General features: G+C 39.0%; 1 protein-coding gene across 44 annotated transcripts in view; it reads right to left on the reverse strand.

Moving 5' to 3' along the window:
- CEP112 (centrosomal protein 112) overlaps window positions 1-17,912 on the reverse strand; it is a 537,142-nt gene that overhangs the window by 467,089 nt on the left and 52,141 nt on the right. For 31 of the 44 annotated variants that reach the window (XR_012426034.1, XR_010581949.2, XR_012426035.1 and 28 more), the window contains exons 5-6: window positions 15,331-15,424; window positions 12,442-12,519 (exon numbers count right to left, since the gene is read on the reverse strand). The exons of 4 other annotated variants lie outside the window; for them this stretch is intronic. Coding sequence is in view for 37 of the 40 variants with exons in the window: in XM_074020159.1 (XP_073876260.1) it covers window positions 12,442-12,519; window positions 15,331-15,424 (172 nt within the window). In the remaining 3 variants the exon portion in view is untranslated. The remainder of the gene's footprint in view (window positions 1-12,441; window positions 12,520-15,330; window positions 15,425-17,912) is intronic. 9 more of the 44 variants (XM_074020161.1, XM_074020153.1, XM_074020149.1 and 6 more) reach the window with 1 other exon arrangement.

Below are 17,912 nucleotides of genomic sequence, written 5' to 3' on the forward strand. Positions count from 1 at the left end.
AGATCTCAATAGACACTCTTCAGAAGAAGACATACAAATGGCCAGCAGATATATGAAAAAAATACTCAAATCATTAATCATAAAAGAAATGCACATCAAAACCACAGTAAGATACCATCTCACATTAGTTAAAAATGGCTTGTATCAAAATGACAGGCAATAAAGAATGCTGGCTAGGATGTGGAGAAAGGGGAGCGCCTAGACACTGGTGGTGGGAATGTAAATTAGCACGGCCACTATGGAGAACAGTATGGCAGTTTCTAAGAAATAAAAATAGAACTACCATAGGATCCATCAATCCCAATGCTGGGTCTACATCCGAAAGAAAGGAAATCAGTATATGGAAGAGATATCTAACAGTGCTGTAATAAACACGGGACAGATTATTGCATGTATGGTAAACTCCCATGTTTACTGCAGCACTATTCACAGTAGCCAAGATATGGAATCAATCTAATTGCCCATCAAAGGATAAATGGATAAAGAAAACGTGGTATATACACACAATTGAATATTATTTAGCCATAAGAATGAAATACTGTCATTCGCAACAACATGAATAGAACTGGAGGACATTATGTTAAATGAAATAAGGCAAGCACAGAAGACAAATATCACATGTTCTCACTCATATGTGCTAATGTGCTAGCTATAAAAAATAAAATGAACTCATGGAGGTATAAAATAGAATGATGTTACCAGAAGCTGGGAGGGATAGTGGGGAATGAGGGTTAAATAGGGGCTGGCAAATGGGTACGAAAATATAGCTAGATAGAAGGAATAAAATCTACTGTTCAGTAGCATGGTAGGGTAACTATAGTTAACAATAACTTACTGTATACTTCAAAATAACTGAAAAATGGCATTGAACTATTCCTAACACAAAGAAATGGTAAATGTTTGAGGTAAATGATATCAAAATAACTCTCATTTGATTATAACACATGGTATGCTTGTATCAAAATATCACATCCCCATAAATATGAACTAATATGTATCAATAATTAAAAATTTTTTAAAAACAAAATAGTTCCATCAAACCAAAAAAAAAAAAAATCCCTAGTTCTTATTCACAATAGCAAAGACATGGAACCAACTCAGATGCCCATCAATGATAGATTGGATAAAGTAAATGTGTTACATATATACCAGGGAATACTGTGCAGCCATAAAAAGAAAAAAGATCATGTCCTTTGCAGGGACATGGACGAAGCTGGAAGCCAGTATCCTCAGCAAACTAACACAGGAATGGAAAACCAAACAGCACATGTTCTCACTTATTAGTGGAAGCTGAACAGTGAGAATACATGGACACAGGGAAGGGAACACCACACGCTGGGGCCTGTCGGGGGAGTCTAGAGGGTTGTGGGGAGAGCATTAGAAAAAAGAGCTAATGCATGCTGGGCTTAAGTGTTGGGTTAGTAGGTGCAGCAAACCACCATGGCACACATATATAACAAACTTGCACATCCTGCACATGTACCCTGGAACTTAAAATATAATAAAATAAAAATCCCTAGTGCCATTTATACCCTTGTAACCAAATTCTAGCTCGACACCTAGAAACTACTAACCTGTTCTCCATCCTTATAGTTTTACCATTTCCACAATACCATATAAATGCAATTAAAAAAAAAAACAGCCTTTTTAGTCTACTTTCATTCAATTTAGCCTTTTCATTCAATATAATATATTTGAAATTCATCCACTTTTTTGTGTGATTTGATAATTGAGTCCTTTTCATTACTAAAAAGTATTCCATTGTATAGATGCACATATAATTTGTGTATCCAGTCTCCAGTTGAGAGGCATTTAGGACTATTTGCAGTTTTGAACAATTACTAAAAAAGAGGAGACAGAGAGCTGTTATAAATACTTGCACATAAGGTTTTTGTGTGAACACAGACTTTCATCACACTTGAGTAAATACTTAGGAGTGAGATTGCTGGGTCATGTGATAAATGTGTTTTAATTTTTTTTAAGTGCCAACTGTTTTCCAAGTAATATTTTGCAGCAAGAGGTGAGGGTTCCAGTTGCTTCTCATCCTCGCTAGCATTTTGCATTGTCAGGTCTTTGTTTGTTTTCACCACTGTAATAGGTGTGTAGTGGTGTCTCATCACAGTATCTTTTGTCCCATCTTTTAATTAGGTTGTTTTCTTATTGTTGAGGTTTAAGAATCTTTATATATTCTGGATAAAGGTATTTGCCAGATATGTGACTATCTCCCTAAGATGAAACTGGCCTCACAACATGAGCTGGAAAGTGTTCCCTCTTCTGGTGGAGATGGTATAGAGCTGGTATTATTTCTCCCTTAATTGTTTGATTAAATTTGTCAGTGACACCATGCAGCCCTCAAGTTTGCTTTGTTGGGAGGCTTTTGTTTTTGTTTTTGAGATGGAGTCTCACTCCATCGCCCAGGCTGGAGTGCAGTGGCACGATCTCAGCTCATTGCAATCTCCACCTCCTGGGTTCACGCAATTCTCCTGCTTCAGCCTCCCATGCAGCTAGGACTACAGGCACATGCCACCACACCCAGCTAATTTTTGTATTTTTAGTAGAGACAAAGTTTTACCATGTTGGCCAGGCTGGTCTCGAACTCCTGGCCTCAGGTCATCCGCCCACCTTGGCCTCCCAAAGTGCTAGAATTACAGGCGTGAGCCACTGCACCCGGCCTGTTGGGAGGTTTTAAAATACAAATTATATTTATTTAATAGCTATAGGACTATTCAGGTTATCTATTTCATCTTAATTTTGGTAGTCTGTGTTGCTCAAGGACTTTTTCCCTTTCATCTACAGTGTCAAATTTATGCCCAGAGTTGCTTGCAGTAATCTCTTATTATACTTTGAGTGTCTACAGTGTCTGTAATGATATCTCCTCTTTCATTCTTGATACTAGCAAATCCATTCTTCTTTTCATTCTTTGTCAGTCTGGCTAAAAGTTCATTGATTCCATTCATCACTTAAAAATCCAGCTTTTGGTTTCACTGATTTTCTTTATTGCTTTTTTGTGTTCAATTTCATTGATTTCTACTGTAATCTTTATTATTTCCGTCATTTGCTTACTTTGGGTTTAACTTGTTCTTTCACCAGTTTCTTTAGATGGGGGCTTAGATTTGTCATTTAGAACTTTCTTCTTTTCTCTCTTGGTGCTTTCAAGATTTTCTCTTTGTCAGCCGGGTGCGGTGGCTCATGCCTGTAATCCCAGCACTTTGGGAGGCCGAGGCAGGGGGATCACCTGAGGTCAGGAGTTTGAGACCAGTCTGACCAACATGGTGAAACCCCATCTCTACTAAAAATACAAATAATTAGTCGGGCGTGGTGGCGCCTGCCTGTATGTAATCCCAGCTACTCGGGAGGCTGAGGCAGAAGAATTGCTTGAACGTGGGAGGCAGAAGTTGCAGTGAGCTGAGATCGTGCCATTGCACTCTAGCCTGGGCAACAAAAGCAATGCTTCGTCTCAAAAAAAAAAAAAAAAAGATTTTCTCTTTGTTTCTCAGCAATCTTAGTACTGTTGCTAGGTGTGACTCTTTATATTTAAACTTGAAGTGCTTTGAGCTTTTTGGATGTGCAAATTGATGTTTCTCATCAAATCAGAAATTTTGCAGCCAATTGTTCTTCAAATATATTTTCTGCTCCTTTGTCTTCTCTTGTTCTGGTACACCCATTACACATATGTTGGTGCACTTAATGGTATCCCACATTTACCTGAGGCAATGTTCATTTTTCTGCATTCTTTTTTCTCTCTTCTTTGGCCTGCATAATCTCTATCAATCTATCTTCAAGTCACTGAATCTTCTGCCAGTTCAAATCTATTGCTGAGCCCCTATAGTGAATTTTTCACTTCGGTTATACTGTTTAACACTGTAATTTCCATCTGCTTTTTTTTTTTTGCTTTTTGTTTTTAGCAATGGGGTTCTCACCATGTTGCCCAGGCTGGAGTACAGTGGCTATTCGCAGATATGATCACAGCACACTACAGCCTCAAACTCCCGGGCTCAAGCAATCCTTCCTCCTCTGCCTCCTGAGGAGCTGGAACTATAGGTGCATGCCACTGTGCCCAGCTCTGGTTCTTTTTTATAATTTAAATCTCTTTAGGATATTCTGTATTTGATGAGATATGGTCATCACAGCTTTCTGTTTTTTGTTTTTGTTTTTGTTTTTGAGATGGAATCTCGCTCTGTCGCCAAGGCTGGAGTGCAGTGGTGCGATCTCGGCTGTCTGCAACCTCCACTTCCCAGGTTTAAGTGATCCTCCTGCCTCAGCTTCCCGAGTAGCTGGGACTACCGGTGTGCGCCACCATGCCCAGCTAACTTTTTGTATTTTTAGTAGAGATGAGGTTTCACTATGTTAGCCAGGATGGTCTTGATCTCTTGACCTTGTGATCGGCCCGCCTCAGCCTCCCAAAGTGCTGGGATTACAGGCATGAGCCACCACGCCCGGCCCATCACAGCTTTCTTTACTTCTTTAAACATCGTTTCCTTTAGTTCTTTGAACACATTTATAATGGCTCTTTTGAAGTCTTTGTTTGTTAAATCTGGTCTCTCGGCCCTCTCACAGGCCATTTCTGTTGCATAATTTTTCTCTGTATAAGGGCTATACATTCCTGTTTCTTTGCATGTCTTGTAATTTTTTTTCTTGAAAACTGGACATTTTAGGTAATACAGTGTAGCAACTTTGGACACTGATTCCCCTCTCCATGAGTAACTTTAGTTGTTTTCATTTGTTTATTTGATTAGTGGCTTGGCTAGACTATTTCATAAAGTATATTTCTCCCACAGTGTGAAGACTTTGGAGTCACCCCTCAGTGCATGCAGCCTTGGGCATGCACACAATCACCTGTGATGACAGTGGATTCAGCAGGGCTCCTCTGTTTTTTCCCCTTATCTTTTTATTAAATTGTATATCTAATTTGATATCACACCCAGCTTTTATGTCTACTAATTGCTGGCCATTTGTTCTATTATTTTCAACAATACCCTGGGTCATAAATTGCTCCATAGCCTGACTCAATTAAATTCAGGCAGGGATAGATGCTGAGGTAGTCTCTGAGAATTGTTCTGACCCCAGGAGGACTCTTCTTGGCTGTCTCTGTCCCTGGTTCTCTCTGGTGACTGTACTAGCTTGTGGTTTAGCTTATTGCTGTTAATTAGTAGGTACTACAAGATTCCTCTTATTTGTTGACCACTAAAATCTCCATTGTTTTCTAGAGCATCCTTAGGCTTGAACTTCCCCACACTGTTTCCATTAGTCCATTTCTTGGAGGAGAGCTTCTTATCTCACTGATCTTCAGACTGCCTCTCCCCCTGTGCAAAAATCTCTGAGCTACTACACTAGGCACTGTGCAGAGGGAGCTTTCTTGTTCCTGGTTTGCGACTCCTGGAGTGAAATCTCTATCCTATGAACAAGTCGAGGTAAAGACAATCAAGGCCACAGTATTCTTGGCCTACTGTGTCTGGGGTAGAGCTTCTGCCGTATCAGTCTTGGCTGAGTGGAGGAAGACAGCCCTCTCCCCCAACCACTAAGCTGCACTCACCAGGAATTTAGCCACCTCCACTCAGACTTCAAAGGGATAAGAAATTCGGCAGCACGCCCCTCCCAATACGATACTGTATCCCTCGATTGGGAGCTGAGGGGAGAGAAACTTCATCTTCTTTGCCACACCCACTGGGAATGGAATTTCTGCGAAGCTGAGCTTGAGGAGGAACAGGGGAAAAGTGAAAGCAAGTCGTGGTTCACGTGCCAAAAACTCTTGCTGTTCTTACCAAGCTGTAATTGATTTTCTTGAATAAATGTCTTCATTTGCTCTATGCCTTTAGGACAATTTCCAGAGACTTTTAATTACCAATTACCAATGATGCTTGTTTTGCTACGGAGCACATCTGTGGAGCTCCTCATGCTACCATTCTAGAAATAGAACCCCCTCTTCTTTTCTAAAGTAAGTATTTCATGCTGTAAATTTCCCAGTGAAACCTACTTTGGCTACATCCCACACATTTAGATATGTTGTGTTGTCATTTTAAATATTTTCTCATTTCCCTTAAGATTTTTTCTTTTACCCCTGGATTATTCAGAAGTGTGTTAATTTCTAAATCTTTGTGGATTTCCCAAATAATTTGTTGCCAATCTCCAGTTTAATTCTCTATGATCTGAAAAATTATCATCTTAATCATTATAATTATATTGTGAGGTTCTGAAAAATGGTGATGCTTGTTTGTCTCAGGGGACAATCAACTGCCTTCAGATCAGTCTGCAAATTCCATCTCCTTCTACAGACAGAAGCTCTGGTGTCAGTTCCAAGTTTGAAGTCTTTCCTATGTCATTTGAGTCTGCCCCTCACATGTACCACTTGGTGTGGTCTGGGACTAGGGCAATAGTTTATATCACAATTCAGTTCTCTAAGACTTCTATGAGACTATGATTTGGGGGATATGTTCCACATGTGTCCACCTTGGAGAAAGACTGGAACTTGTATTGGTTCATACACAGAACTAGCAATCCCCTTCTCCCACTCTTTCCATTCCTGGATTTCCCTGCATACCTCTCTGGCTCTGACAGCTTCTTTCTCAGTCCCACTGGCCAAAATAATGAAGTTCCTTCAGAGTTTGAAGGAACTATTCACAGTTCCATGTGACTAGGCCCACTCTGAGAGCAAAGTATAATAGCAAGCAAAAAGACATAGGAAAAAAACAGTATATAAAATGTTCCTCCCAATTCTTTGCATGAACAGAGGTTTCTTTTATCTGTTGATCTATCCAAACAGATGGGCGCTAACTGCTGCCCTGAGACCACAATAGCATAGTTTTTCCACTGGGGCTGGTGTAGAGGCAGGGCCAGGAAATTTAAAAAAAAAAAAAAAATCCCCTCACATTCTTCCATTCTCCCACTTCTCTGGCCAAAAAGATGGACTGCTCTGTAAGTTTCTGCCATCCACGCCTGCTACACAGTCCCTCAGTTTGGCCCACCATGGAGTCAAAGTTGGGAGTTAAGGAAGAAAAAAACACAAACAGAAAACCAGGAAACTTCCTGCCACTGTATCAGTGATTCTTCATAGTCCAACTTCCCTCTCAATCGGCCTGTTATTATTGACTTTTCAGAGTCCCCAAGTGGTTTGCTTTCTGTATTTTGTCCAGAATTCTTGGTTGTGGGAGAACCTGGCTGTAATAGATTTACTGATGGCCAGAAGTTTACATTCACTTTTAAAACAAATAAATGTCAACTTCTCATATAAAACTCTGAATATAGTTACACTCCCCAAATGCAAGCTTTGGGGAAAATGCTATAAATACTGTTATGGCTTTGTTTTTTATGAATAATAAATACTTAATATTTTTTAAAAACACTTAAAATGTTAAGAAAATAAGTGCTTATATTTTACCATGTGGAATTATCAGTTACCATTTTGAGTAGATACTTCCAGATATTTTTATACTCTAGAGAAAGACAAAGAGAATTTGTCTTATCAAAGTATTAATTTTTTAGGTAAACCACTCTCATAACTCTTCTTCATTTGGGTAACTTTGTCCTAGTCTCAAAATCTGACACTTTCACTCATTTGTAGAAAACTACAGCTGAATGAGAAGCCTAAAATATCGGAATGTTCAGCTCAGTTTCTCTCCAAGACCATTGTGTAGTATGAAATGGACAGGAGTCAGGCATAGTGGTGTGCACCACTAGCTACTCAAGAGGCTGAGGCAAGAGGATCACTTGAATCCATGAGTTCAAGGCTGCAGTGAGCTATGGTCTTGCCACTGCACTTTAGCCTGGGTGACAGAGCAAGACCCTGTCTCAAAAGAAAAGAAAAGGAGAAAAAAGAAAAGAAAAGGGGCAGGTTTCTAACCTACATGAAAAAAACCATGAAATTGCCTAAAATAAAACTAGATAAGACAGCTGAAATTACATGCTTACTTAATGAGAACTGCCCCAACTAATCATACCACAAAGTACCCCGTTAATGAACACAACATATTTCCCCTCTCTGTACCTTAAGTAAATTATAATAAAGACCCATGAAGAAGAGGAAAAGAAAAAAAGAAGAGAAAAAAAAAGAGAAGAGAGGCCGGGCGCGGTGGCTCAAGCCTGTAATCCCAGCACTTTGGGAGGCCGAGGCGGGCGGATCACAAGGTCAGGAGATCGAGACCACAGTGAAACCCCGTCTCTACTAAAAATACAAAAAAAAAAAAATTAGCCGGGCGCGGTGGCAGGTGCCTGTAGTCCTAGCTACTCAGGAGGCTGAGGCAGGAGAATGGCGTGAACCCAGGAGGCGGAGCTTGCAGTGAGCCGAGATCGCGCCACTGCACTCCAGCCTGGGCAACATCGTGAGACTCCGTCTCAAAAAAAAAAAAAAAAAGAGAAGAGAAAGGAGGAAAAGGAAAAAATAACAAAGACTACAAATCTATGTATAATTAGAATTGCAAAGAAAATATTATCAATTCAATTACCACACAAGAGTAACAATAACATAATTTTCTTAGGATAAAAGTTGGTCTTTCTATGTATGGTCATTTTTCTTTTAAACCATCAGTCAGTAATGACCATGATTTTTAGTGATTCAATTTAAAAGCTTCATTCAATGGCAGGTTTCAATTGTGTCAGCAAGCTAATGTTTCCCATCCATTTCTATACCTATAAAGTAGATAAAGGGATTTAAATTCAAAGGGAACTTGTTTCATGATTGTGATTTTCATTGAATGTTAATATTATACACCTCACTTATCAAAGAAAATTCACAAGCACATTCTAGAAACCAGAATGAACATACTTAGGACTTTTTCCTGCTACCTTAAAACTACAGCACTTTAAAAAGGAAGCTACAAATAATTCCTAGTCAACATCAAAAACTTCCAATATTCCTGACATAGATCTTAAGATATTATATTAATCACAAAATAAATAATAGAATCTAAAACTTGAAAAACCAAATAAGACATATTTTTTAAAGTTTTTTTTTCAAATGGGTACACATAGAATGTTTCACAATGATCCATGAGTCACTAAAGGGAGAATGTTCCAAAGCCTCCATCCATGCAAGTACTCAGATGAACTTACAAATAGCGAATACCCACAGCACAACCTTTCAGCTTGTGACTTAGAGAGTCAGACACGAAATAGGTATAAAATATATTGAGAAAGCAAGAAAGCGTCACAAAAACTAAATGTTGAAAAGGTTAAATATTAAGAAAAAATACAAGAGAAAAATATCATTGCTAGTTTTTAATAAATAAAGCTCTACTTGAATTATGTATTCCTAGAAAAAATACTAACATACTCCTGGGAAAATAAAGAATATATTTGGGAATTTGATTTCTGGGAAAATAAAGAATATATTTGGGGAAATTTTGATTTTTAACAAAAACTAGACAATTCAAATCCTACAACATCTAATGCATCAGAATGAAGGTGCTGACAAGAACACCAGTATATAAGAAGTGTATCCGTAGTCCAGAGCACAAACATTAACTCTAGCTCCTAATGGATCACTCGGAGGAAGAAAGAAAAAAGCCAATCACGCAGTCTCATACAAAACTACAATCAAAGCAAAATCTAAGCTTTCTAATAAGTTGGATACTTAAATTATTCTACTGTAATAAAGAGATATAGCTCAGCCTGATTAATGCCTATATGGTATAAATACATAAAAATGCAAGACTTTTATATTTTACACTGTTATTGTATTCTTTGAACAATAAAAATGTGAAACAAAACCCTAGACAGACCTACTTCTAAGGTATTACCTCACAATATCTTAAATGTTATATTTTAATTTTATTATACCAAGAAAGATTTAATTCTCAGAACAGTTAAACAACCGTGAAAAGTACTCTATGTGCTAAGTAATGTATATCATGGTTCAAGTGGCTAAGGGAAAAGGCGAGTTTAAAAGGATAGCTCCAGAATTTTCTTTTCCACTTTGATGTTGCTCTCTGGCAAAAGGAATTTGTCTTTCTGAAGGATTTCCTGTGCTCTTCTCCTATACTGGTAACAGGACTTCCCTCCAATGGCAACTTCCCCTGCACCTTAAAACATGAAAACGTTTTTCTTTTGATTTATTATCCTCCTTTCATCAATTCTACTTCTCTCTTTCTCTAGAAAACTCCCAAAATTAATAGGAGGTCCACATTACTTTAATTTCCTATCCATTTCCCAACCTTCTAACTGTGCCCATTCCATGAGCCAGACATCCTCCCTCACTCTGCTCTCCACCCAGACCTCCTGACTCTCCGAGCTCTCCAAAGACTAGAGCTGTTCTAGTTTCTGGGCGCAGCTGCCTTCTCAAACAGTGTGACTCCAACATATAACTCCAGCTCTTGACTCTCAAGAAACTCTAGGCCTTGAACTACCCCATTAAACCTTACCAGTTTTCAACTCCACTATCTAAATTAAAACCTTTAAAATGGGTCCGCCCTCATCTGACAGTCAATTAACTGACAAAAGGCCAACATTTCCATTTCTCAGAACCAAGCCTTTAGGTGCCCTTCAGTTCAGTCCTTCGATCAGTCACTTAGCACATTTTACTCTCAAAAGTTTTTCCTTTTTACCTTTCCCTCCTCCCGGCAATCATGCTAACATGGAGTCCACTATAAAGACCTAAACAGCCAGGCGCAGTGGCTCATGCTTGTAATCCCAGTACTCTGGGAGGCTGACATGGGCAGATCACCTGAGGGTCAGGAGTTCGAGACCAGCCTGACCAACATGGTGAAATCCCTGTCTCTACTAAAAATACAAAAATTAGCCAGGCATGGTGGCACGCACCTGTAATCCCAGCTACGTGGGAGGCTGAGGCAGGAGGATTGCTTGAACCCGGGAGGCAGAGGTTGCAGTGAGCCACGATAGCACCACTGCACTCCAGCCTGTGCAACACAGGAAGACTCTGTCTGAAAGAAGGGAAGGGAAGGGAAGGGAAGGGGAGGGGAGGGGAGGGGAGGGGAGGGGAGGGGAGGGGAGGGGAGGGGAGGGGAGGGGAGGGGAGGGGAGGGAAGGGAAGGGAAGGGAAGGGAAGGGAAGGGAAGGGAAGGGAAGGGAAGGGAAGGGGAGGGGAAAGAGAGAAGAAAAAAAGACCTAAAAGATAATCAGGACCTTTTCTCCATTTCTACTCATATCCAATAGAACTTTCATAATCCCACCAAGTCAATTTCCCTAAAGCACTGCTTTCATTAAAGACCATTATTAGTAGAAAGGTTTTAAGTTTTTTGAAATAACAATCCCTAATGTCAGTGAATAGGTGGAAAATGGACAACTGATATACTGCTGGTGAAGAAAATGGACAACTGATACTGCTGGTTGAAATTGGTATAAACCTTGTACCAAAAGATGTACCAAAGATGTAATGTAAGCTAAGAAAGTAACCAAATATGTATAAAAAGACTCTTACAAGGAATTTTACTGCAAAATTACTTGTGTTAAACAAACTGGGAGCAACTCAGATGTCCAAAAATAGCAGAACACTTAAAAAGCTTATGGAATATCCATCCAAAAGAAAAATAAATGCTACCATTCACAGTCTTTTATACAGAGTTCTTACAAACTGATATAAAATGTTAAATTGCATATAAGATAGTATTTATAATAAAATTTTATTGAATCTTATAAAAACACACAGAAAAAAAGGGAGGAAAAGATATGTTATATAACAAAATGTTAACTAGGTCTCTGTTGATTTTTATTCCTCTGATTTTTCTACATTTTTCAAACTACAAATTATTTTTACAATAAAACATATTCTAAAATCATTTTAAGCACTTTTTGTTGTTTCCTAAAAGCATTTAAACAGTTAGCATATATGTGAAGTGAAATGAGAAAAAAAACGCCAGGGCTCAATATTGCCTAAAATTTAAAAGCTAAACTTCTCAATTTAGCATTCAAAGCTCCAATGTAATGCAGGCTGACACAGTGCTCACAGATTCCATACATAAATTCTAAACACCCAATCACGACAGCTCACTTACTCCACCACGTCATTCTTAGTGCCTATTTCTGCCACCAATTCCCACCTCTCTATCTCTCCAAATACTTTCTTGACCCACAGCCTCTATAAACTGCTGTCCGTAACAGCTGCTCATCCATGGGGTCCCCTTGAGTGTTTTTAACCCAAATGGCTGTGTTGCTTCAAGTTCTCCCTTCCCTCCCCTCCACTTCGGGTGACTCACATAACTCATCTTGGTATTCTACCATATACTATCATAAATTATTATTGTTACTTAACTATTTTATATGTATATCTCTTATTTCACACATAAGAAAGTTAGCTTGTTGGGGACAGGGACTATTTTATGTTTGTTCAGAATGTTATTTATTTCCTATACTTAAGCCTTTCTCAAGGCCACACAGTAACAAATGTCTAACATCCAACGTTCACTGAATAAAATCAAATTAGTTCAGATATTATCCACATACAATATGACTTTGACACATCTATATATACATAAAGCAAATACTTTTTTTTACCCCAAGATTCCAACTATTAAGGCGAGCTTCAATGTCACTATCATCCAAAGAAACAGGAGACTTTTTCGAATAAACTTCCTGAAATACAAAAGGGAAAAAGGAAGAGGAGAGGGAGGAAAGAAGGAAGAAATAGAGAGGAAAAGATGAAAGAGATAAAAGAGGAAAAGATAGAAGAGATAAAAGGGGAAACAAAGAGGACGGACAGGAAAGAAGGGAGGAAGGAAAGAAGGAAGAAAGGAAGGGAGGAAAGAAGGGAAAGCAGGGAAAGGGAGGGAGGAAAAGAAGAGAAAGAGGGGGGAAGGGAGAGAGAAAAAAAGGACAAAATACATGTCATTCAGCGCCATGAGAGTTTTGTGTGCTTGTCTGGTAATGCTGTATTGCCCTCAGAGGAAAGGATTGGGTTACAACTGAACTAGGGTTCTCAGTTCTTTTTTTTTTTTTTGAGACAGAGTTTCACTCTTTTTGCCCAGGCTGGAGGGCAATGGGGCGATCTCCGCTCACCGCAACCTCCGCCTCCCGGGTTCAAGCGATTCTCCTGCCTCAGCCTCCCGAGTAGCTGGGATTACAGGCATGTGCCACCACCCCGACTAATTTTGTATTTTTAGTAGAGACGGGGTTTCTCCATGTTGGTCAGGCTGGTCTTGAACTCCCGACCTCAGGTGATCCACCTGCCTCGGCCTCCCAAAGTGCTGGGATTACAAGCGTGAGCCACCGCGCCCGGCCTGGTTCTCAGTTCTAAATAATGACTAGTACAGCAGCTTAGGGCTATGAGCTGCCTTAATAATATATTCACACAGTAACTAGATTTCAAAAAGTAAAAGATTAAAAAATAAACCCAGGCTCTTCTCTTTAAGTTCTTTTACAAAAAGTTTTGATTGTGGTATACCACAGTAGCTTTAAAGTGTGTTGTGGGGGGGAGGGGCGACGTGAAAAGATGAATTATTCTCATAAAAATTAGTTAACAGGAAGTTTTGTGCTTATGTCCAAGAAGCTCTTTGTTCTTAAATTAATTCTCACTCATACACTGAATATAAATAATCTTTGGACTCACATCATAAAAACACAATTATGGCCGGGTGCAGTGGCTCACGCCTATAATCCCAGCACTTTGGGAAGCCGAGCAGGGCAGATCACAAGGTCAGGAGATCAAGACCATCCTGGCTAACACGGTGAAACCCTGTCTCTACTAAAAACACAAAAAATTAGCCAGACGTGGTGGCGGGCGCCTGTAGTCCCAGCTACTCAGGAGGCTGAGGCAGGAGAATGGCGTGAACCCGGGAGGCGGAGCTTGCAGTGAGCCAAGATCACGCCACTGCACTCCAGCCTGGGCGACAGAGCGAGACTCCATCTCAAAAAAAAAAAAAAAAAAAACACAATTATGGTGATTCTTTACTTTTTAAAACATAACAATTCCATGCTTTTTTCCCCTCCTGTATAATTTCTGTATTACACATTTATCAGCCCAGATTAAAACTATAATGAACTAGAGACAACCTAAGATCTGTGCCCAGAAATTGACTATGACCAGAAAACCCTAAAAACTTAGAAAGGTAAGTCTGTGGAAGAGAATGGCTAGTTTCCAGCCCAGAAAGAATATTTGAAATTAGATTTTTGATACAGCATTCTCATGCTTTTAGAAAGCTTAATTGCTAACAAATGTACCTATTTATATCTATGATCATTTAAATTAATATGAAGTAATTTTTTAAATGCACTAAAATGTTCTTCATATTTTACTGAGTTTCTACATTTCTTTTCAATAAAATATTGCATTATTATTATTTATAAAACTATATTAAAATTCATTATCACTTCTACTAGTGGTCCTCTGCTTCTTGTATGCTTTTTCATGAACAAGAATTTCTTAAATAAGAAAATGTACCTGCCTTGCTTATTCTGAGTAAATATAATGATTGTAGTTTATCACTACTGAAAATGTGCTGCCCTTTATATTTTTTAATTCCAAATTATCATTGGATAAAATGCAGTGAGTTATGTTTATAGTGCCATGTGCTAAAACAGTCATGCGTTATACTTGCTTTCTCTTGTAACGAAAAGTCACGTAACTCAAGACAGCCAGAGTTAGGCAATAAGACTGGAATAAGCAGGCACAGTGTTTCTCTTTTCAAAGCTAACTGGGGCCGGGTGCAGTGGCTCAGGCCTGTAATCCCAACACTTTGGGAGACTGAGGCAGGCAGAAGGATCACTTGAGGTCAGGAGTTCAATACCACCCTGGCCAACATGGCGAAACCCTGTCTCTACTAAAGATACAAAAATTAGCCAGGCGTGGTGGCGCATGTCTGTAGTCTCAGCTACTTGGGAGGCTGAGGCAGGAGAATAGCTTGAACCTGCAATGAGCCAAGGTTGCACCACTGCACTCCAGCCTGGGCAACAATGAGACTCCATCTCAAAAAAAAAAAAAAAAAGCTAACTGGAGTGCTCATTAGCACCTTGTCCAAACCAAATCTATATTGAATAAATAGATGCAAGACAGACAATCTTATTTCAAGATATACACAGTTTACCTTCATTAGAAAAGCAGTGTTCCCTACTTCACTACAATACCAATTTCTTCTTAATTTTATGATCACCGGGTATATAATTCTTTCTATATATATTCTGAATAAAGGGAAAATGTTATTCTTTGTTACACAGGAGAAACAACAGACTGATGAATATAACACATCAGAATCATTGAGGAAGTAGAAGGGATACTACACTATATACCAAACACCCCACTTTCTTTGACATCAGGATGTTCACCAGAATCATCCAACTTTATTCCGTTTTGAAGCCAATCATTGGCACTTCAACAAGTGAAATTAAAACCTTGTTCAGCTATTTTAAAGCAACAAGCAAAAACCAAACAAAAGTAAAATCTAATCTTACACAAATCTTTGGGGTAATATTTTGTCCATCTTCTCTGTGAGTTGGACTCATAGAATGTGATCTCATTCGGAGCTTCCCAGTGTACTGTTCCCTGCTAAGAGACCAAAATAATCAAATCACAATTTGGAGAATTCAGAGGACACAGAGTATTAGAATCTAGGATTACCATTTTTTTTCCCTTGGAAATGAGATGATAGTTTGTATTAACAATGATGCTCCATAGCTGGGCATGGTGGCGAGCGCTTGTAATCCCAGCTACTTGGGAAGCTGAGGCAAGGAGAATTGCTTGAGCCTGGGAGGCACAGGTTGCAGTGAGCTGAGATTGTGCCACTGCACTCCAGTGTGGGAGACAGTGCGAGACTCCATCTCAAACAACACCACCACCACCACCACCACAAAAAAAGATGTTCCACATGAAAAAAAAAATACAAATAATAACCTTTTTATGTATCATTTCATTTCATTTAAATTATAAGAGGTTACATAAATGCCACAGACTTGCTTATGCAAATGCTGTTTTTAAGTCAGACTAAAATAAATCACCTGCATTTATTTATTTATTTATTTTTTGTTGTTGTTGTTGTTGAGACAGAGTCTCGCTTTGTCGCCCAGACTGGAGTGCAGTGGCCGGATCTCAGCTCACTGCAAGCTCCGCCTCCCGGGTTCACGCCATTCTCCTGCCTGAGCCTCCCGAGTAGCTGGGACTACAGACGCCCGCCACCTCACCCGGCTAGGTTTTTTTTGTATTTTTTAGTAGAGACGGGGTTTCACCGTGTTAGCCAGGATGGTCTCGATCTCCTGACCTTGTGATCCGCCCGTCTCGGCCTCCCAAAGTGCTGGGATTACAGGCTTGAGCCACCGCGCCCGGCCCATCACCTGCATTTAAATCTTTTCTCCTCCTTTCCCCTTTTCCCAAATGTAAAAAGAGAGAAAACGAAGCACATATTCTATGGGAAGAACATTGTTTCAGGGTCAGCAAACTTGGTTGGATTCATGTTCCACATCAACATGAAGCCTTACAACATATAAAATAACAAAATCTTCACGTAGTTTAAAGTTTCAATTAATTTGAAAGCATGTCAGAAACCACAGGTATATCAAAGTCTTCTATTTAAAAACACACCCTGTTAATTTAGGTAAAATGTGAAATGCAGGGTAAGTAGGAAACCAGTTTAAATGGACTTCATCAGAAAGACTTCTCTCATATAAATATCATATAAAATACATTCTTAAATAGCCTCCATTAGCCTGGAGTCTCTCTTATATGATTTTATTCAAACCACTTCAATGAAAGTTCCATAATTATGAACACCTATTCTCTGAACAACGGCTTCAAGATATATGAAATGGAAAATAACCAATATACAATAGATTAAAGTCACTAAATTCAACCACAAACCATATCAGGATTTCCTTCACAAACTGTGACCTACACTAAGTATTTCCAAAAGACAGAATACGAATTCAAAAGACAATATTAAAATGAATGTATTTTGTAATTAAAACTGATAGAATAACATTCCTTAGACGAGTTAATAAGTAATGTAAAATGGCTGAAAAAGCTGTTTTAAAGAGAGCTGTTTATTTTTTATACCCCATTCAGTATCACAAACATCCAAATAGTTAAAAGCAAATGAGAAAAATGGGCAAATTTAATATTTTGAGTATAATTTTACCAGTCAATGTGCATCAGCTGATATAAGCATTTAAAACTCTATGAGGAGAGGTCACCTGACATGTCATACTAAGCAGTGGCCTATTCTTCTTTAAGAATAGATTAAATAATCATAAAAAGATCTATACTTAAAAATTGAAAAATGCTTAAATATTAAAATTCTTCTCATAAAAAATACTAATTTAAAAAGGAGCCTGAAATATTTATCTATTTATTGCACAGGGTTGCATACATAAAACAACACACCCTCTTAACTCACTTGTAGCTGTCCTTCTGTACCAACCTTTTTACCCTCACGATAAATTTTCAAAAATGTTATTGGGGCCATGCTCTAACCTGCCATATATTTTCAATCAACTACGATATGACTTGCATTTATCCCAAAAGTGCTATAAGTAAGATCATCAACAGTCTCCTAGACACTCAAGCAAATGAGTCATAACCTGTCCTTAATTTAGTTGATCTCACTACAACATTAGAGACAGTAGTTTAAAGATGCTGCATTCAATGTCTCCATAAAACCATTCTTCTGGCCAGATGCAGTAGCTCACACCTAATCCCAGCACTTTGGGAGGCCAAGGTGGGCCTATTGCTTAAGCTCAGGAGTTTGGCACCAGCCTGGGCAACATGTGAAAAAAAGTAGTCAGTCGGGCTTGGTGGTGCATGCCTGTGGTCCCAGCTACTTGGGATGCTGAGGTAGGAGGATCACTTGAGGCCAGCAGGAGATTGAGGCTATAGGGAGCTGTGATTGTTCCACTGCACTCCAGGCTGGGTGACAGAGTGAGACCCTGTCTAAAAACAAATGAACAAACAAAAACCATTTTTCCACGGTTCTCATCCTATCATTCAGAGATCTCCTTCACAGTAACCTTCACTAGCTTTCTTTGTCCATCCCATACATGCTGTG

This window comes from Macaca fascicularis, chromosome 16, assembly GCF_037993035.2.
Source record: "Macaca fascicularis isolate 582-1 chromosome 16, T2T-MFA8v1.1".
NCBI lineage: Eukaryota > Metazoa > Chordata > Mammalia > Primates > Cercopithecidae > Macaca > Macaca fascicularis.